Genomic DNA, 22,168 nt, shown 5'->3' with positions numbered 1-22,168 from the left:
TCCTCGGGTGGGCCGAAACTCGCGACCCGCCTGCGCAGGGGCCATTGGGTGCGGGGTAATAGCGTAACATGCTACCCGCGCCCAAAAACGGCCCCTATCGAATTTTTTCCCCCATAGTGATTAATTCATACGAACACACTGGTTATAATTTCCTTATCAGATGGAGATTTAAACCAGCCTTGCAGAAGTACTGTTTACAATCTGATTTGTTGTACACTTTTACAAAGACAGAGACAGGCAGTGAAGAGACAGAAACAGCGAGTGAAATGTTTTCTTTCCTCGTTCCAAATTTTATCAGATATTAGACCCAATACCTGGAGAACTCTCTATCTGTCATTCAGTAATTAACGCTGATGTTGGTTTCATGTTTCATTTTTCTAAAAGTGATGTTGTTTAATTAAGATTGTGTTAATTTTACTCATTTCATTTTGATGCAGCAACTGGGGGCTCTTCAGATCATTGAAAGGGATTTAAGGATGTGGATAAATACTTTCCATTGATATAAAGTGGAGGAGGGAATTCAGTCTCTCCTGGTGCAATGGTGTGTCTCGAATGAAAAGCATGATGAAAAATGAAAACAAATTGAGAGAGTTTTGAGAGAATGAATGGGAGCTGGTGTACTGCTTAGAATTAAAAAATAAACTAAATCACATGTGTAGCTCAACAGTGCAGCTTGTCCCGGGCAACAGTGAGGGCACTGGAGCTGTCCCCGTGTCCTGAGACTAAGGAGGAAAACATCAGCCAAGGATCCTGTCACTGATTGCCAACTCCTGCTAAACAGAACACGTGTGGGTTATGGACATTGGGTGAGGACAGGACTGGGCCCAGCTGGGATGTCCCTCCCTGTTAATAGTTAATGATGTTCTTGGGTGAAGAATGTGCCCTTGGACAGGAGACCAGAGGGTGAGCAGCACCTGTGGGACCAAACCCCAGAATGGTTTGGATCCTCAGGAAAATGGAGGAGGAGTTAACACCCAACTTGTGTAATTTAACCAATTCAGGGTTTTTCATTTAATTCCACAATTAAAAACGATAAGAAAATTGGTTTTACACTTTAAATATTTAAGTATTTTCACTAGTGTGGAGTAGGACATTCTCGGGCGTACATTGTTAGCTGGACCTTTTCCTCGACTGTCCAGCTTGAAACGTTTTGCGCTGTAATTTGCTGGAAGTGCAAGCTGGTAATGGCACGGCGAGGGCAACAGGGACCAATGAGATTTAAGGATTGGGAAAGAAACCGAGAAACCACAGGCAAAAAGGGTGAATTAGAGTTCAATGAGGTACCGAAAGATCATTAAAGAGAAGGAAAGAAAGATTGGATTAAGAGAGAGAGAAAAAAGAGACAGAAAAGAAAAATAAAGAAAAAACATTTAAAATTTACGAAATCTCCAATAATTTACCACCTGAAGGAATGAGACTCCTCAGTTTAAATTGTTCAGTTTCTGGCCATGAGAGGTTGATTGGCAGTCATTAACAACGATTGCATCGTTAAACAGGTACCTATGTTGTTCATTACCAGACTTAACTTTCTGTGGCGAGTTTAATGGGCAATTAATGAGCAAATCCAGCACGTTCTTTAAAATAACGGGGAGGTTCAGGGTGAGATAATATTTGTGCGAGGCAAACGGCCGAGCGGCGTAAATTGATCTGCATGTTCTAGAGAATTGCAAGTCATGGCGTGTCTCTTAATCCCCTCAACTTGCTGGCCGATTTGCACATTAATAACGGCTTGCGTTGTTAATGCACCGTTATTTTCTCAGCAAGATCTGGTCCTATCATATCTCTGTGGCAAGCTGTTCTATACTGCAACACAGAATGTGAATTCTGGGCACACAAATAACAGCAGAAATTACATGGTGCCCGATTGTAACTAAACAAAATTGCTTTCTGAACAGAACTTTCACCCATGTGAAAGAATTTATTTCAAATACATAGTTTCTAATCTAAGCTCCTGTTCCTTGTTCTATTCTAAGGTGTGGGGATCACTACAGTCATTATGCTTGCACTTGCCGACATTTCCTATTCCTGCATCATCGTCTACAGCCTGTACTACTTGTTTGCTTCCTTCCAATCCCCCCTGCCGTGGACAGACTGCTTCAGTTGGTGGGGTGCAGATGAAACATGCAGCAGGACTCCCAGAGGTATTGTGATAATTTCTATTTGGTAAATTATAGACATCAACTGTTCATTTCTCATAAAAAAATTAGTGTCTCTTTCTTCCTATGACTGTCTCTCTGCTCATCACCTTTTCCCTAATTCTTTCTCTCCTGCTCTTTCTATCTTTTTGTTTTTTGTCAGCTGTTTGTGTCTCCCTCCTTCTATCTCTGTGTTTGTGTCTCACATTTTATCTCTTGTCTGTGTATCTCTGTGTTTGTGCAAGAATCTTTTTCTCACTTTCTCCCTTCGTGTGAGTTTTACCCAAAGTGTCTCCCATTTTCTGTATATTTCTTATTCTGTGTATCTTTAGTCTGCATGTTTGCCTGTTTTATTTTAATGTCATGTTCTCTTTCCTTTTCTTCTCACCTCCCGTGGAATCCTGCTCTAACACTCTGATTTTTATTCTAGTATATAATTGTGTTTGTATTGGGGAGAGCCTGTTTTAATGGGGTCGATTTTAGCACCCGCGGGGGGGCTCCGAAAATCGGCAATTCCCGGGGCAGGTCGGGAGCCCGGCTCCATCCCGCCCACTTCCGGGTTTCCCACTGACCCGCTCACATGCACGCGCAGCCCCCGCATGTGGGACTCCCGCCGGCAATTAAAGCCGGCGGGGTGCTACTTAAAGTACTTGAGCAGGTACTTCAGGCTGTTTACAAGCCTGATTGACCTGTGATATTAGGAGGGATGGGATTTTTGCAATTGACAGAGACTGTTTCCCGTACTGGGGGAAACACTCCCAGTTCAAACGGACGTGTTACAGCCACCAGCCTGTGGCAGCTGCAAAGGTCCATCCGACAGGTGGGGGGGGGGGGGGCGGGGAGATCCTTAACCATCGCAGGAGGCCACTCTGTCACTTTGGACAAAGTTTGGCCTCCGCCACCCTCCTCCTAACAAGAAAATTCACCGACCTGGAACCTCAACCCCAGTGTGCGGACACACTTACCTACCTTGCGGACCCCCTCAGACGTACACCTTCCGGATAGGGGCCACCGTAGCTGCAGTCATGACCTCCTCGGAGGACGAACAGCATCACCAGCCTCGCCGGCCACGCCATCCGCCCCTGACATGTGGAGCTCCACAACACCATGCTGTGGCACATCCACCTGCACAGCAGGAGGGAGGGCAACCGCAGAGAGAGGTGCGTCGCAGAAGGCACTACCCTCGCCACAGGGTCTACAGACCGAGGCTCAGCTTCCTGGACCTCTCTGAGGAGCAGTGCATACGAAGGCTCAGAGTCAGTCGCCAGGTAGTCGCAGACATCTGCAGCCTCCTTAATGACGAGCTGCTCCCGGCTGGCCCGAGCACCATCTTCTTACCTGTCGCTGTCAAAGTCACCACTGACCTCAACTTCTTCACATCCGGATCCTTCCAGGGTGCCACCGGGGACATCACCGGCGTCTCTCAGTCATCTGCACACAAGTGCATAAGGCAGGTCACCGACGGCTTGTTTCACAGGGCCTCACACGACATCAACTTCCCCATGGATGACCGCAGCCAGATGGAGAGGGCAGTTGGATTCCACGCTGTGGCTGGCTTCCCACAGGTGCTGGGTGTAATCGATTGCACCTGACCACCATTTTAGTGATTTGTGTACATGGACCCCTACATCTCTTTGGACCTCCACTGTTCCTAGCTTTTCACCATTTAAAAAATACTCTAATCGATCCATTTTGGTCCAAAATGAATGACCTCTCACGGCATTGAAATTCGTCTGCCAGAGCTTTGCCAACTCACTTAATCTATCAATGTCTCTTTGTAATTTTATGCTCCTGTCTACACCACTTACTGTACCACTTGTCTTTATGTCATCTGCAAACTTGGATATATGACGCACTATTGTGTTATTTAAGTCATTAATTAATATAGTGAATAGTTGAGGCCCCAGCACAGATCGTTGTGGGACACACGAGTCATTTCCTTCCAATTCATGTACATGCCCATGATTCCTATTCTCTGTCTTCCACTATCTAACCAATCTCCTTACCAGGTTCATAAATTGCCTTCAATTCCATGAGCTTTAATTTTAGCTAACAGTCTCTTATGTGGAACCTTACCGAATGCCTTCTGGAAGACCATATAAACCACATCCACAGGCAATCCCCTGTCAACTACTTTAGTTACTTCCTCAAAAAATTCAATTAGGTTCATTAGACATGGCCTACACTTTACAAATCCATGATGGCTCTCTCTAATCAGCTCAAATTTCTCTAAGTGCTCAGTCACTTTGTCCTTAATTATACATTCCAGGTATATTATCCTCTTCCTCTACTGTGAAGACTGACACAAATTAATTATTCAACAAGTCTGCCATTTCCTTATTTTCATTTACAATATTACCTGCATCTGTTTTTAAAGAGCCCACATTACCTTTGACTACCCTTTTTCTTCCAAAATAATTGTAAAAACATTTTGTGTAAATCTTGATATCCCTCGCAAGTTTCTTTTCGTATTCCCTTCCTGCAGCTCTCACTATCCTTTTTGTCTTCCTTTGCTATTCCTGATATCTCTCCCCTTCCCCTGGATCTACACTATTCTTTGCACTTTTATATGATCTTTCTTTTGGTTTTATGTTATCTCTCACCTCTTTTGTCAACCATGGCTGTTTTATTTGGTAAGTAGAGCTCTTGTCCCTTCGGGGTAGATACTGGTCCTGTATTAAGCTAAATTTGTTTTTGAACACCTCCCACTGTTAATCTGTAGTTTTACCCGATAACAGTTTTGGCCAGATTGCTGTCATTAGTCTCCGTCTCTCCCCATTAAAGTCAGCCTCACCAAAATCTAGAATCTTAGTAACTGTGTTATGTTTCTCCTTTTCAAACCTAACATTGAATTCGATCATATTTTGATCACTGTTAGATAAATGTTCCCTTATTGTTAGATTATTGACTAAGTCTGGGTCATTATTCATTAGTAAACCTTGTATGGTCGGTCCTCTTGTTGGTTCTAGAACACATTGCTCTAGAAAACTATCTTCAATGCACTCAAGAAATTCACCACCTTTCTGACTTGAGCTACTCAGCTCTTCCATATCAACATGAAAATTAAAATCTCCCATTAAAATAACTCTGCTTTCGCTACAAGCCTCTGTAATCTCTGAATTATTACATTCTGCCACTTCATTGCTGCTATCAGGAGGCCTGTAGACAACTTCTATTATAGTTTTAAATCCTCTCTTATTCCTCAATTCTAACTATAGAAAGCTGATTGTTTTCCCTTACCTACATCCTTTCTTACTAATGTTATAATAGTATCGTGAATCAATAAGGCTACCCCTCCTCCTCTTCCAGCTTCCCTATCCTTTCTAAAGACCTTATAACCTGGAATATTTAACTCCCAATCATGACCAGCTTGCAGCCATGTCTCAGTAATGGCCACCATGTCATACCTCTACAGTTTGAAAGTTATTTACAAAAGATTTGCTTCATTCTGAGAGTTGCAATTATATTATTTTCAGATGATCTAAATACCCAGAAGTGATCCTTTCAACAAAGTCGTCTTCCCTCATCAGGTTCCCTCCCCAAACAACAGCTTATTCCAAATCTCTGCTTTCTACCTGCACGATGATCTCCAGCTCTCACTCCCCCAATAGGTGTTCTCCCCATTTCTTTCCCCTTTCCAAACATAGTCTGTCTCTCTCCTGAAATGCTGAAATAGTCATAACCATGGATGATGTCTGACCTTATTATACAGACTGGGACTGTGGGTGATGTCTGACCTTATTATACAGACTGGGACTGTGGATGATGTCTGACCTTATTATACAGACTGGGACTGTGGGTGATGTCTGACCTTATTCTACAGACTGGGACTGTAGGTGATGTCTGACCTTATTATACAGACTGGGGCTGTGGGAGGGTGTGGAAGGGAGATGAGGGGGAGAGATGGAGGAATGGGAAGATAGGAAGAGTGGGGGAGAGAGGGGCAGAGATGGGTGAGGGGAGGAGAGACAGGGGGATCAGAGGAGGGGAAGGAGTGATGGCAGTCAACATTTGCTCATTCAGGGAATGAAATGTTGCCTCAGCAGAATCAAGGATCTGCAGAGACCTGTGTTACCCTGGGGTCATGTGTTACCCTGGGGTCATGTGTTACCCTGGGGTCATGTGTTACCCTGGGGTCATGTGTTACCCTGGGGTCATGTGTTACCAAGGGGTCATGTGTTACCCTGGGGTCATGTGTTACCAAGGGGCCATTTGTTACCACAGGGTCATGTGTTTTACCTCGGTAAACATAGAAATGGTGAAACAGGAGTAGGCCTTTCAGCCCCTCGAGCCTGTTCCGCCATTCAATGAGATCGCAGCTGATCTGTGACGTAACTCCATATACCCGCCTTGGCCCCATATCCCTTAATACCTTTGGTTAACATAGGTTTTCATATCCTGAGTCCTTCTGTGATAATCACGATTCATTGAAGGAACTGTTTATACTTTAAAGCCTTAATCTAGTCTTGTGATTTGTAGTATTACAGAATCTGTCAAATGAAATCTACCATTACAACCAGAGTGACCACCAGAGCTGGACTGTGCTGTGAGTGGAGTGTACAGACTGTACCTCTGTGTTCTGACCCATCTGCAGCCTCACCCATGTGATGAAAGGGACTGGACTGATTCAGTCAGAGTAAAACAGTGGCCCTGATTGTATGACAAGAAATGACAGCATCGTTCCCGATAAAATATATTTCTAAACACATTCCACATTTTCTAGATCCACTCTGCAATCTCACTCTGGATGACGGATATTTTGAAATAGTTAATACAACATGGCTGCAGGAAAACAATGAAACTTGCACAAATGGATCAGAAATCTACGTTCCTCACCAGGGTCCAAGTGAGCAATACTGGGAGTAAGTAAATTACTACAGATAGCTGCACCTATAACCTGCACAGCTGTACCAGTAGCTTCCTCTTGGGAAGGTTAGTTGAGTGAATGTCCTGTTTAATGACTGAAAAGTTGTTTGATTTAGATAGAGGTTATATTTACATCATAGGCCTGTTATAAAATAACGTCACAACAGGGGCTCTTTCATTAGTTAACAGCTCCCTGGTTTCTAACACTGTCGGTTTACTTTAACAATATTTATACAGTGAAATCTTTATTGAGCATTTTTTATTTTCTTGTTATTCAAGGAAGAAATTCATCACGAGAACTCCTAAAAATTAAATGGTTAAAATATCTATGAATGATATCCCTTTCTCTGTGTTTTTAATTTTTTTTTATTCATTCATGGGATGTTGGCATCGCTGGCAAGGCCAGCATTTATTGCCCATCCCTAATTGCCCTTGAGAAGGTGGTGGTGAGCCGCCTTCTTGAACCACTGCAGTCCGTATGGTGAAGGTTCTCCCAACAGTGCTGTTAGGAAGGGAGTTCCAGGATTTTGACCCAGCAATGATGAAGGAACGGCGATATATTTCCAAGTCGGGACGGTGTGTGACTTGGAGGGGAACGTGCAGGTGGTGTTGTTCCCATATGCCTGCTGCCCTTGTCCTTCTAGGTGGTCGAGGTCGCAGATTTGGGAGGTATAGTCAACGAAGCCTTGGAGAGTTGCTGCAATGCATCCTGTAGATAGTACACATTGCAGTCATGGTGCGCCGGTGGTGAAGGGAGTCTTTGTTTAGGGTGGTGGATGGAGTGCCAATCAAGCGGGCTGCTTTGTCCTGGATGGTGTCGAGCTTCGTGAGTGTTGTTAGAGCTGCACTTACTCAGGCAAGTGGAGAGTATTGTAACAAACTTCTGACTTGTGGCTTGTAGATGGCTTTGGGGAGTCAGGAGGTGAGTCACTCGCCACAGAATACCCAGCCTCTGACCTGCTCTTGTAGCCACAGTATTTATATGGCTGGTCCAGTTAAGTTTCTGGTCAATGGTGACCCGCAGGATGTTGATGGTGGGGGATTCGGCGATGGTAATGCCGTTGAATGTCAAGGGGAGGTGGTTAGACTCTCTCTTGTTGGAGATGGTCATTGCCTGGCACTTGTCTGACGCAAATGTTACTTCCCTCTTATCAGCCAAAGCCTGGATGTTGTCCAGGTCTTGCTGCATGCAGGCACAGACTGCTTCATTACCTGGGGTGTTGTGAATGGAACTGTGCAATCATCAGCGAACATCCCCATTTCTGACCTTATGATGGAGAGAAGGTCATTGATGAAGCATCTGAAGATGGTTGGGCCTAGGACACTGCCCTGAGGAACTCCTGCAGCAACATCCTGGAGCTGAGATGATTGGCCTCCAACACCACTACCATATTCCTTACAGTATTGTTTTTAACCCATAGACCTGGTAACTGAATTGGGGGAAACTGGCTGGGAGCAGGTACCATGTTTAACAATATGAATGAGCTGAATTGATTGGCAGATACAGTGACTAACCCAGGTAGTTTTAACAGTGCATTGTAAGGCAGTCAATGAAGCACAGTCAGGAACTCTTCAAATCAGCTCTCCAGGGAATCGCATCAGCACTCACTGTTTAAACAAAGCTTTATATTTATAAACATCAATAATAATAAAGAGAAAAATCAAAAGGATGTCAAATTTAATCTCAATTCCTGGTACCAATTCACTTCTAAAAGCTAAACTGATTCTGTTTGATTTAGATATTGTTCAAATCCATTTATATTTGACTAAATACTCTTGTGCATTGTATCTAATAGTGACTGTCTGTAATGAACTGTATCCTCAAATAAGATGTTTTCTGCTGTCATTTTATTTAGTAAAGTGGTTTTACGCCAAACAAGTTCAATGGATGAGACTGGGGAGATAGTCTGGTATTTAGCCCTCTGTCTGCTTCTGACCTGGCTGATAGTTGGGACAGCGCTATCTAAAGGAATCAAATCTTCAGGAAAGGTAAAACGATTGGTGATGAACAGAGTTAAAACTCTGGCGACAAAGTACAGGTTTCTGCAACAATAAAACTAGAATTGAAAGATCATTTGTGAAGTGGGCTGGTTTATCTCACAAGTGATGTTAACAGTGACTCTTTGGGGAGTGTGAGATCCAGAATTCATGAGCACTGCAGGCCTGAGTGAGATCTGAAGATCTTTCTCCTGAGTGAAAGAACAGCAGCAATTCCCCCAAACCCTGAAATGTTCCCCTCATTCTAAGGGTTTCAATTGCTGCTACAGGACTTTGGGTGAATCTCCAATTGCTCTGGAAGGCTGGGCAGGGCTGGCTAAGTGATTGAGCAGATTCGGGTCATGGTTTTATTTGTGAAATGAGATTTGTCTGGATAATGAGAAAGAAACCTGAGGAGTAAATGTGAGGAGTTAAATATATTCATCCCTCTGATCTATTCTGCTGTTTAAATGTGTTACTTCCCTGAATATGAGATATAAATGTAGGGTTCTCGCCAGTGTCTTGGCCAATATTTACCCTTCAACCAACATTGTTAAACCACCATTACTGAAACAGATTATCTGATCATTATCACATTGCTGCTTGTGACCTTACTTTGAGCAAATTGGCTGCAGTGTTTCCTACATTACAACAGTGGCACTTTGGAACGCCCTAAGGTCATAGAAGGTGCTATATCAATGCAAATCTTTCCAATGCAAATATTGTGCTATGTAAATTCAGTTACAATATGGGGTTCAGTGTCAAATATACCCTTCGTATAGATATTACTCCTCCAATCATCTTCTGCTTCATTTCTCTACTTTGATTACAATTCAATTGGATTCAATATTGTAAATGTTGTACCAACAATACAGGAAAATCTAACATCGAGTTACATTGAAACTACAGAACAGAAACAGGCCATTCGGCCCAACTGGTCTATGCTGGCATTTATGCTCCACATGAGCCTGCTTCCTCCTTACTTCATCTAACTCTATCAGGATACCCTTCTAATCCTCTCACCCTCCTGTGCTTAACTAGCTTCTCCTTAAATCATCTATGCTATTTGTCTCAACTACTCAATGTGGTAGTGAGTTCCACATTCTTAATACTCTTTGGGTGAAAAATTTTCTCCTGAATTCCCAATTGGATTTATTAGTGACTATTTTATATTCATGACCTCTAGTTTTGAACTCACCCCCAAGTGGAAACATTTTCTCTTTGTCTACCCTATCAAACCATTTTGTTATCTTAAAGACCTCTATCAAGTCACCCCTCATCCTTCTCTTATCCAGAGAAAGAGTCCCAGCCAGTTCAATCTTTCCTGATAAGATATCCTGATATCGTCTCAGTTCTGGTATCATCTTGTGAATCTTTTTTGCACCCTCATCAATGCCTCTATATGATTTCTATAATATGGAGACCAGAAATGTGCACAGTACTCCAAGTGTGGTCTAATCAAGGTTCTGTACAAGTTTAACATAACTTCTTTGTTTTTCAATTCTATCCCTCCAGAAATGAACCTCAGTGCTTGGTTTGCTTTTTTATGGCCTTATTAACCTGCGTCGCTAATTTTGGTGATTTGTGTATCTGTACCCCTCGATCCCTTTGCTCCTCTATCCCATTTCGACTCTTATTATCCAAGCAGTGTTTGGCCTCCTTATTCTTCCTACCAAAATGTACCAACTCACACTTATCTATAATGTATTTTAAAAAGCATTTGGACAGTTACATGGGTAAGATGGGTATAGAGGGATATGGGCCAAGTGCATGCAATTGGGACTAGCTTAGTGGTATAAACTGGGCGACATGGACATGTTGGGCCGAAGGGCCTGTTTCCATGTTGTAAACTTCTATATTGAAATTCATTTGCCAATTACACGTCCATTCTGCAATTTTAATAATGCCCTCTTGCATTTTGATACATTCTTCCTTTGAATTAACTATACCCCCCAATTTGGTGTCGTCCCCAAATTTTGAAATTGTACTTGCAATTCCCGAATCCTAATCGTTGATGTAAATTGTGAACAATAGTGATAGCAGCACAGACCCTTATGGGACACCACTTCCCACCTTTTGCCTGGCTACCCTTAATCCCACTCTCTGTTTTCTGTTTTGTAGCCAGCTTGCTATCCATTCTGCTACTTGTCCCCTGACTCCACATGCTCTGACCTTAGCCATGAGTCTACAATGCAGTACCTTATCAAAGGCCTTTTGAAAATCCAAATATATTACATCTACTACATTACCCTTGTCTACTCTTTCTGTTACTTCTTCAAAGAATTCAAGAATGTTGGTCAAGCATGACTTTCCCTTCTGAAATCTGGGCTGACTATTCTTTATTATATTTTCATTCTCTAGATGTCTTTCTATTGCACCTTTGAGTAAAGATTCCATTATCTTTCCTACCAACGTTAAATTAAATGGTCTGTATTTCCTTTGACTTGTTCTATCTCCCTTTTTAAATATAGGAATAACATTAGCTGTCCGCCAGTCCTCTGGCTCTGTTCCCTTTTCTGGTGATTTTTTATATATATGTAATAGTGCCTCTGCTATCTCTTCCCCAACTTGTTTTAACATTCGTGGATGCAATCCATCCAGACATGGGGTTTTATCCTCCCTAAGTTTGATTAGTTTATCAATTATCTCCCCCCTTTCTATCTTAAATGTTTTAATATCTTATTGGATCTCTTTTTCTAATGTTCTACCCAACTTATTAGTCTCCATGGTAAATAAGGAGGCAAAGTAATTGTTCAATATTTCTGCCATTTCGCTGCGAGTTTATCTTGTGCACCTCTTAGTGGCCCTATTCCTATTTTGATATTTCTTTGTTATTTATGTGTCTGTAGAATACTTTACTATTTCTTTTTATATTCCTTGATAATTTAATCTCGTAGTTCCTTTCTGCTTTCCTAGTTGTTTTTTTTTACTTCTTTCCTAACCTCTTCCTATTTCCTATTGTCATCCTCTCTTTTATTGTCTATGTAAGAGTATGCCTTTCTCCACTACAAACCATCTTCTTAATCCTCTCTCCCGTGCCTCTTCCACACTCACCTGCAACAAGAAGTGCGAGGAGCTCATGGACTTCTTTGTCACTAAGATTGAGACCATCTGTTCTGCTGCCTCTGTCGCTTTCCTCCCTTCCCCAGCCCAAAAAGCCAAACTTCCCCGAATGATCCCCCCTGCCCTAGCCCTGAACATGCATCTTTCTCTAGTTTCTCTCCTATCTCCCCTCATGCCCTCTCCGAACACATCTTGACCATGAGACCCACCTCCTGCTCCCTCAACCCTATGCTGACCAAACTGCTGACCACCCAACTTCCCTTCCTGGCCCCCATGTTAGTTGATATTGTTAACAGTTCCCTCTGCTCAGGCACTGTCCCCTGGCCCTTCAAATCTGCCTCCTCAAAAAACATACACTTGATCCTTCTGTCATTTCAAACTGCTGCTCCATCTCCAACCTCTCTTTCCTCTCCAAAATCCATGAACGTGTTGTCGCCTCCCAAATCCGTGCCCATCTTTCCCGCAACTTCATGTTTGAATCCCTCCAATCAGGTTTCTGCTCCTGCGACAGTACTGAAACGACCCTTATCAAAGTCACAAATGACATCCTGTGTGACTGTGACTGTGGTAAACTATCCCTCCTCATCCTTCTCGACCTGTCTGCAGCCTTTGACACGGTTCATCACACCACCCTCTTCCAGTGCCTCTCCTCTGTCGTCCAGCTGGGTTGGACTGTGCTCGCTCTGTTCCATTCTTATCTATCCAGTTGTAGCCAATCACCTGCAATGGCTTCCATTCCCGCTCCCGCACCGTTATCCCTGGAGTCCCCCAAGGATCTATCCTTGGCCCCCTCCTATGTCTCATCTACATGGTGTCACTCGGCGACATCATCTGAAATCATAACGTCAGATTCCACATGTACGCTGTCAACACCCAGCTCTACCTCACCACCACCTATCTCGACCCCTCCACTGTCTCTCATTTGTCACACTGCTTTTCCGACATCCAGTAGTGGATGAGCAAATATTTCCTCCAACTAAATACTGGGAAGACCGAAGCCATTGTCTTTGGTCCACGCAGCAAATTCCGTTCCCTAGCCACCGACACCAACCCTCTCCCTGGCCACTGTCTGAGGCTGAACCAGACCATTTGCAACCTTGGCATCCTATTTGACTCTGAGATGAGCTTCCAACCACATATCCGCTCCATCACCAAGACTGCCTACTTTCACCCCCGTAACACCACCTGTTTCTGCTCCTCTGCTGCCCCTCATTCATGCCTATGTTACCTCTAGTCTCGACTATCCCAATACTCTCCTGGCTGGCCTTCCATCTTCTACCCTCCATAAACTTGAGCTCATCTAAATCTCTGCTGCCCATATTCTAACTCGCACCAAGTCCTGTTCTCCCATTACTCCAGTGCTCGCAAACTACATTGGCTCCCACTCCGGGAACACCTCGATTTTAAAATTATCATTCTTGTTTTCAAATCCCTCCATGGCCTCGCTCCTCCCTATCTCTGTGACCTCCTCCAGCCCTACAACCCTCCGAGATCTCTGCGCTCCTCCAATTCTCTCCTCTTGCGTATCCCCGATTTTAATCGCTCCACCATTGGTGGCTGTGCCTTCAGATGCCGAGGTCCTAAGCTCTGGAATTCCCCCCTAAACCTCTCTGCCTCTCGACCTCTCTCCTCCTTTAAGATGCTCCTTAAAACCTACCTCTTTGACCTAGCTTTTGGTCACCTGTCCTAAAATGTCCCTATGTGGCTCAGTGTCATATTTTGTTTGATAACGCCCTATGAAGTGCCTTGGGATGTTTTAGTATGTTAAAGGCACTATTTTTTTTTATTCGTTCATGGGATGTGGGCATCGCTGGCAAGGCCAGCATTTATTGCCCATCCCTAATTCCCCTTGAGAAGGTGGTGGTGAGCCGCCTTCTTGAACCATTGCAGTCCGTGTGGTGAAGTTTCTCCCACAATGCTGTTAGTTGGGGAGTTCCTGGATTTTCACCCAACGATGATGAAGGAACGGCAATATATTTCAAACTTGGGATGGTGTGTGACTTGGAGGGGAACGTGCAGGTGTCGGTGTTCCCATGTGCCTGCTGCTCTTGTGCTTGTAGGTGGTAGAGGTCGTGGGTTTGCGAGATGCTGTCGAAGAAGCCTTGGCGAGTTGCTGCAGTGCATCCTGTGGATGGTACACACTGCAGCCACGGTGCACCGCCGGTGAAGGGAGTCACTATTTAAGGTGGTGGATGGAGTGCCAATCAAGTGGGCTGCTTTGTCCTGGATGGTGTTGAGCTTCTTGAGTGTTGTTGGAGCTGCACTCATCCAGGCAAGTGGAGAATATTCCATCACACTTCTGACTTGTGTCTTGTAGATGGTGGAAAGACTTTAGCGAGTCAGGAGGTGAGTCACTTCCCACAGAATACCCAGCCTCTGACCTGCTCTTGCAGCCACAGTATTTATGTGGCTGATCCAGTTAAGTTTCTGGGCAATGGTGACACCCAGGATGTTGATGGTGGGGGATTTGGCGATGGTAATGCCATTGAATGTCAAGGGGAGGCAGTTAGACTCTCCCTTTTTGGAGATGGTCATGGCCTGGCACTTGTCTGGCACGAATGTTACTTGCCAGTTATCAGCCCAAGCCTGGATGTTGTCCAGGTCTTGCTGCATGCAGGCATGGACTGCTTCATTATCTGAGGGTTTGCGAATGGAACTGAACACTGTGCAATCATCAGCGAACATCCCCATTTCTGACCTTATGATGGAGGGAAGGTCATTGATGAAGCAGATGAAGATGGTTGGGTCGAGGACATTTCCCTGAGGAACTCCTGCAGTGATTTCCTGTGGCTGAGATGATTGGCCTCCAACAACCACTACCATCTTATTTGTGCTAAGTATGACCCCAGCCACTGGAGAGTTTACCCCCGATTCCCATTGACTTCAATTTTACTTGGGCTCTTTGGTGCCACATTCGGTCAAATGCTGCCTTGCTGTCAAGGGCAGTTACTCTCACCTCACCTCTGGAATTCAGCTCTTTTGTCCATGTTTGGACCAAGGCTGTAATGAGATCTGGAGCCGAGTGGTCCTGGTGGAACCCAAACTGAGCATCGGTGAGCAGGTTATTGGTGAGTAAGTGCCGCTTGATAGCACTGTCGACGACACCTTCCATCACTTTGCTGATGATTGGGAGTAGACTGATGGGGTGGTAATTGGCCGGATTGGATTTGTCCTGCTTTTTGTGGACAGGACATACCTGGGCACTTTTTTATATTGTCGGGTAGATGCCAATGTTGTAGCTGTACTGGAACAGTTTGGCTAGAGGCGCAGCTAGTTCTGGAGCACAAGACTTCAGCACTACAGCCGGGATGTTGTCGGGGCCCATCGCCTTTGCTGTATCCAGTGCACTCAGCCATTTCTTGATATCGGGTGGAGTGAATCGACTTGGCTGAAGACTTGCCTCTGTGATGGTGGGGATATCGGGAGGAGGCTGAGATGGATCATCCACTCGGCATTTATGGCTGAAGATGGTTGCAAACGCTTCAGCCTTGTCTTTTGCACTCATGTGCTGAACTCTGCCATCATTGAGGATGGGGATGTTTGCAGAGCCTCCTCCTCCTCCTGTTAGTTGTTTAATTGTCAACCACCATTCACGACTGGATGTGGCAGGACTGCAGAGCTTTGATCTGACCCGTTTTTTGTGGAATCGCTTAGCTCTGTCTATAGCATGTTGCTTCTGCTGTTTAGCATGCATGTAGTCCTGTGTTGTAGCCTCACCAGGTTGGAACCTCATTTTTATGTACACCTGGTGCTGCTCCTGGCATGCTCTTCTACACTCCTCATTGAACCAGGGTTGATCGCCTGGCTTGTTGGTAATGGTAGAGTGAGGAATATGCCGGGCTATGACCAGTTATTGTTGTTGTTTAATTTCAATTTCACCCTTATCTCTTTATTCATCCATGGTGTTTCATTATTGGTCAGTTTGTTCTTGCTTTTTAGAGGAATATACTTTTCCTGAACTTCATTGATCATCACTTTAAATAATACCCACTGCTGTTCATTTTCTTTGTCTCCATGGTCAGGTGGTTTATTTCACTGCGACATTCCCTTATGTGGTTCTGACCATACTTCTGATCCGAGGTGTTTCCCTGGAGGGAGCCTATAAAGGAATTGAATATTACATTGGAAGCCAGTCAGACTTCTCAAAACTGGCTGATGCTGAGGTAAACACATCGAGATAATCCATAGAATTTATGATGTGTTTTTCACTCAAACTGTTTCATGTTTCACTTGAATTCTTTTTCTGCGTGTTTAAGATATTCATTTTAAGAGCTGAGTGTTGCTTTTGAGTTCTTGTTCAAATGTGGGAAAATTAATTTCTGTTGTTGCATTTTGCTTCTGTAAAATCAGACAAAGTTTTCATTACGACCCTATGATCAATTCTAAAGAATTAGTTGATGATTTTGACGTTCTGATGTTAGGAGATGGGAAGGAATGGAATGTGATGAGATGGGAGGGATAGAATGGGAAGGAGGAGGGTGGGATGGGATGGGAAGCAATAGGATACATTGGGGTGGGATGGGAAGAAAAAAGATCCGATGGAACTGGATCAGATGGGATGGGATGGAATTGGAGGGGAAAGGATAGAATGTGATGGGAAGGGATAGGATGCAATGGGATGGGATATGATGAGATGGGAGGGATAGAATGTGAAGGAATGGGATGGGATGGGAAGCAATAGAATGGAACTGGCACGGCATGCACTTCCGCCACTTGGAGCTCCACAACACAGTGGTGCGCTACAGGCACCTGCAAAAGAACAGCGAGGGGAACAACAGAGGGATCGACATCGCAGGAGGCACTACCTTCGTCAGAAGGTCTACAGACCGAGGCTGAGCTTCCTGGACCTCTCTGAGGAGCAGTGCCGATGGAGGCTGAGAGTGAGTCACCAGGTGGTCGCAGGCATCTGCAGCCTTCTTCATGCCGAGCTGCTGCCAGCTGGACCTGGCGGCATCTCATTACCTGTCGCAGTTAAAGTGACCACTGCCCTCAACTTTTTCGCCACTGGATAATTCCAGGGCACCACCAGTAACATCACCGGGGTCTCTTAGTCGCCTGCCCACAAGTGCATAAGACAGGTCACCGATGGTTTGTTTCGCAGGGCCTCGCAATACATCAACTTCCCCATGGATGACCTTAGCCAGACGGAGAGGGCAGTGGGTTTCCACTCTGTGGCTGGCTTCCCACAGGTACAGGGTGCAATCGATTGCACCCACGTAGCAATACGAGCACCTCCATACCTATATTCATTGTAAAGAGTTATTTCAAGTACTGGTTAAAGGTAGGTGCCCTTGAGCCAGCCGCTGTTTTCAGTTTTTTGTTTATCTGTGTCCCATTGTGTAGGGTTAGCAAGGAATGCTCTCAGGTCGGCCCTCTTGACCATACCTGCTGACTTCATCATGTGCTTATTTGTGTCCCATTGTGTAGGGTTTATCAACTACTTGTCAAAGGTATGTCCCCTTGATGAAATCAATTATCCAGGTTTTGGCTGACTGGTGTTTTCAGCATTTCATTTGCTGCAAATTATTTTCAAATGATTATTTAAATATTAAAAGTTTGTTGTAAAAGGTCTTCAAATGATTCTTAAAAGTAGGTACCCCTTGTCTCCAAATTATTTCACAGGAGAAAGTACAGATGTGTGAGTGAGTGAGGGTGAAGTGGTCAGCCGATGAATGCATTGCTTTGGGTGAGTCTGACAGTGAAAGAGATGCATCAGAGGGTGAGTATCAGACAGAGACATCACATTGGATCAGGATTGGGGTGACTGGTAGTGGTAGGGTCACAAATGGGGAGGTGAGGAAGTGCTGAGGAAGTGAAGGTAAATTGAGGATGAGCCTTAAGTGGGTGTGAGGAGTGATGTGATGGAGTAGTCTTGGCAGTGCAGAATGATGTGGGGGGGGGGGTGGGGGATGGCGGGGAATGCAGGAGAATCAGTAAGTGTATTCACTTTTGCTGACCTAGTTAGGACATTGAAACGCTTCCTGCACTGGACACAAATGCGGGATATGTTGCTCCTGCTGTCTCCTTTGCCACCTCGATCCAGGCCTCCTTGGTGGCAGAGGCAGGGCGTTTCTTCCTGTCGGCCGGGTAAAATAGTTCCCTCCTCCTCCTCACCCCAGCCAGCAGTACCTCAAGTGAGGCATGGCTGAATCTTGGAGCTGCCTTGCCCCTGTGCTGCTCCATTGGGTCTTCTTGCTCCTTGAATCAGCAAAATCCATTGGAGCAATGGCCCTTTAAATCCAGGCGCTCCAGCTGACAGCAGGTCATGTGGGTGCGCAGTCCACCCGCTGCGCAGCTTTTGGACCCCAAACCCGGAAACAAGGTTAATGGCCACCAATTGAGTTGCGATCGCATTGGAACAGTAATCTTTTATTATTCGGGTTATCCGGGCGCCCGTTCAAACCCCCCCCCCCCCCCCCCACCGCCGCTGCCATCCTGCTGCCCTTTTAAAATCATGCCCATGTGTTTGGGTCATTTGATTTTTACATAGTAATATTTAAACAGACAATCAAAATGATGGCAAGATATTTATTGATATTAAGAATGATTCTTAATTTTAATGGGATTTTGTTGCCCTTTAGATCTGGGCCTTTATATTGTGGTGAAAAGCTTTTCTTTGTTGCTGCTTTCAATAAAAGAATGGAGCCACTGGGGCCCCGATATTAGAGTGAAGGCTGGATGGCAGCGGGGGGGGTGGGGGGAGGGGTGGTGAATGGGCCCTTGGGTAACAGGCCCAATAAAAAATGTCCGCTCCCCATGCAATCGCGATTCAATTGGTGACACTTACTGTGGCTTCCGGGTTTGCCGTCCGAAAACTGCACAGTGGGCGGACTGCATACACGCATCAGAGGCTGTCAGCTGGAGGAGTTCTATTTAAAGGTGCAGTCCTCTAATGGCTTTTCCTGGAGCAAATACCCACACACCAAAATGGCACAGGGGCAAGGCTGCTCCAAAATTCAATGATGCCTCCACCAGGTGCTACTGGATGGGGTGAGAAGGAGGATGGATCTGTTTTACCTGGTGGATGGGAGGAAGTGGTCTGCCTCTGCCTCCAAGAAGGCCTGGCTCGAGCAGGAGCAACATCTCCCGCACCTGGGTCCAGTGCAGGAAGCGCTTCAATGACCTAACTAGGTCAGCCAAAGTGAGGACACTTATTGATTCTCCTACATTCCGTCTTCCACATCACTGCCCCCACCCCCCAACTCATTCTGCACTGCCAACACTACTCTATCACATCACTCCCCATAACCACTTAAGGATCATTCTCAACTTACCTGCACTTCCTCACCTCCCTGTTAGTCACTCCACCACTACCACTCAACCCAGTCCTCATCCAATGTCATGGCTCTATCTCATACTCACCCTCTGATGCATCTCTTTCACAGTCAGCCTCACCCAAACCAATGCATTCATCGGTTGGCCACTTCACGATCATTCACTCACAAGTCTGTTCTTTCTCCCCTTCTAGGAGAAGAGAACGCAAAATGCACGGGAGAGGGTGAGGACCGGAGGGGGGGCTGTAACAAATCATCGTCCTTACAGACATGGAGCAGGAGGCGCTGGAGCTTAGCCGAACCCTCGAGCGCCTGTCCGTCGGGGACACCGAGACTGGCGCCCAACAAACGTCTGGTGACACAACTTTAACATTCAGCACACACAATATGAATTGATGGTAACATGCCTTGCCATCTTCAGCACCTCAGCATGCTCATCGCAACATGACACATCAGTGATGATGCTTAGTATTGCCTTTTGTTCTTTTACAGGGCCTTCAGCGACCGCTGTGACGGCAAAGGCGATTCCTCAGAGGACCTGCCAGTCTCTGGGCGTGCACCGTCACATCTTAGCGAGCCATCCACCAGCACAGATACTCACACCTCGGTGGGTCCTAGTCCTCAGTTAGTTGGGTTGGCATCTGGTGAGTTACCAAACACATGTGAGCACGAGCAGACAGAGAGTCACAGCTGCGGAGAGTCTGTCGGTGGGAGCATTCCTCTCCAGGGTCTGCTCAGCTGGACACAAATGCAGAACCTTGGGGGCCATCCTTTAAAAGGAGAATGATCAAGGGGCAGCAGCACAGTTGCGAGGTGCTGGAACAGGTAAAATGCGCAATCTCCACAATAGTGCAGAGGATGGAGGAGTCCAACTCTTGCATCAGTGGAATGGATGCACAGGGACAAGAGGGAACCTCTGAGATAGTGTCACAAGGATGTGAGGGAACCTCTCCGAAAGTGTCACAGAGACGTGAGGGAATCTGTGAGATACTGTCACAGGGACGTGAGGGAACCTCTCCGAAAATGTCACAGGGTCGTGAGGGAATCTGTGAGATACTGTCACAGGGACGTGAGGGAATCTCTGAGACAGTGTCACAGAGACGTGAGGGAATCTCTGAGAAAATGTCACAGGGACGTGAGGGAATCTCTGAGATACTGTCACAGGGACGTGAGGGAATCTCTGAGACAGTGTCACAGGGACGTGAGGGAATCTCTGAGATACTGTCACAGAGACGTGAGGAAATTTCTGAGATTATGTCACAGGGACATGAGCAACTCTCTAAGATACTGTCACAGGTAAGTGCGGGAATGTCTGTGATGGAGAGAAGCTCCATTGAGCTTCAAGCACGGCTCACAAATGAGTCCATTCAGGCCCTGACAACGGCCGTTTGGACTCAGGCTGAATAACATTCTGCCGCCTTAAACAGGCAGGCAGATACTCTGGCACTGGGCTTACAAGGCTTCACACATGTCCGCCAAACTGTTGTTCAACAGAGTGGTAGGAGTGATGTGGCCCTGGGCCAGGGGAGGGATGATGGCGAAAGGGGAGTTGGAAGTGGGGATGCCACTCAAAGCGCTCCCATGTCTCACCCGTTGTCCCCCCCTCAACCAGTACCCGCAATGTTGCCACCTCTCCAGGTGGCCGAGTCTGCCCCTGCACAGGTGCAGGTGGAGCAGTCATTGACGGGGCCCTCACGGGCTCCAGAACCCAGAAGGCGTAGGCCCAAAGCATCTAAGCAGTCAGGGCATGAACATGAGCAACCTGCCACTACCTCTGCTGCAGCCACAGGGGATGCACCACGTAGAAGTAGTCGGAAGAGAAAGGTGAAAGTTTTGTAAACACGAAGGGGATGCACAAGGGTGTTTGACACACTGCCATGTTTTTCATTTATGTTTAGTTTTTGTTAAAGTCACATATGATTGTTACCACTGCTGCCACGTCCTGCCCATTCTTGACTGGCTTTTGTGATAGGGCCCTTTCATGAGGATCACCATCAATGGCGGCACTTGATGCCACTCATTGGATCACTCTACAGTGGGTGTATGTGTAGTTGCAGGACTGTTTTGTGCAGGGAGGGGTGGGCGACCTGGTGTAGGTGTTGCTCTTTCCAGGTGGTCTGAGGACTGGACTGTTCACACATTCTGATGTTTGGAGAACTGTTCACATATCAGTGACTCCCTGGCCTCATGAGCAGCCAGGTGAGCTGCTGCTCTGCCTATGAGTTCCTCCTCCTCCTCCATGTGGGTGGCAGATGTGGATGGGGCCTCCTCAAGCGGCCCTCCTCTCTGTTGTTGCCCTCTGTGTTCTTGTGCAGGTACCTGTGACGCAGCGCTGTGTTGTGGAGCTCCACATGGCGGAGATGGACGCCGTGCCTGGCGAGGCTGGCGATGTTGCTCGTCCTTGAATGCAGTGGTGAATGCAACCATGGCGCCGCCCCCCCCCCCCCCCCGCAATCCTGACGCTGGGAGTTTGTGGAGGTCCACAAAGTAGTTAAATATGTGTGAACAGAATAATTTTGAGTAGAAAGTAAGAATTTTCAGTGAAAACACAAAGATCTCACAGCTAAAACTTTGCCTGAAATAACTGAGTGTCCTGCTGCAATAAGTGACCTTTTCTCCCCATCTGTCAATTAAGCATTTGCATCTCCCACTGGCTGCTGGCTGAAACACATCTGTTGAAACAGGGATTGTTTTCCACAGCATGGGAAACATGCTGAGGAATGCTTCAAAATCGTACCCCTGCCTCAAGGTGGAGAAAATTAAGTACCTCAAGTACTTAAACTATCGAAACAACTGTGACAAGTATCATCCCGCCGGCTTTAATTGCTGGTGGGACTTCCGCATTAGGGAGGG

At 45.8% G+C, this 22,168-nt stretch overlaps 1 protein-coding gene across 1 annotated transcript in view; it reads left to right on the top strand.

The window, feature by feature from the left end:
* LOC137332674 (sodium- and chloride-dependent neutral and basic amino acid transporter B(0+)-like) overlaps positions 1 to 22,168 on the top strand; it is a 53,515-nt gene that overhangs the window by 8,331 nt on the left and 23,016 nt on the right. Inside the window, exons 5-8 of the mRNA XM_067996619.1 lie at positions 1,974 to 2,141; positions 6,859 to 6,997; positions 8,858 to 8,990; positions 16,064 to 16,204. Of these exons, the coding sequence (XP_067852720.1) occupies positions 1,974 to 2,141; positions 6,859 to 6,997; positions 8,858 to 8,990; positions 16,064 to 16,204 (581 nt within the window). The remainder of the gene's footprint in view (positions 1 to 1,973; positions 2,142 to 6,858; positions 6,998 to 8,857; positions 8,991 to 16,063; positions 16,205 to 22,168) is intronic.

Source organism: Heptranchias perlo, chromosome 15 (genome assembly GCF_035084215.1).
Source record: "Heptranchias perlo isolate sHepPer1 chromosome 15, sHepPer1.hap1, whole genome shotgun sequence".
NCBI lineage: Eukaryota > Metazoa > Chordata > Chondrichthyes > Hexanchiformes > Hexanchidae > Heptranchias > Heptranchias perlo.
The sequence above is the reverse complement of the archived record's forward strand: the minus strand, read 5'-3'. Positions and strand labels throughout refer to the sequence as shown.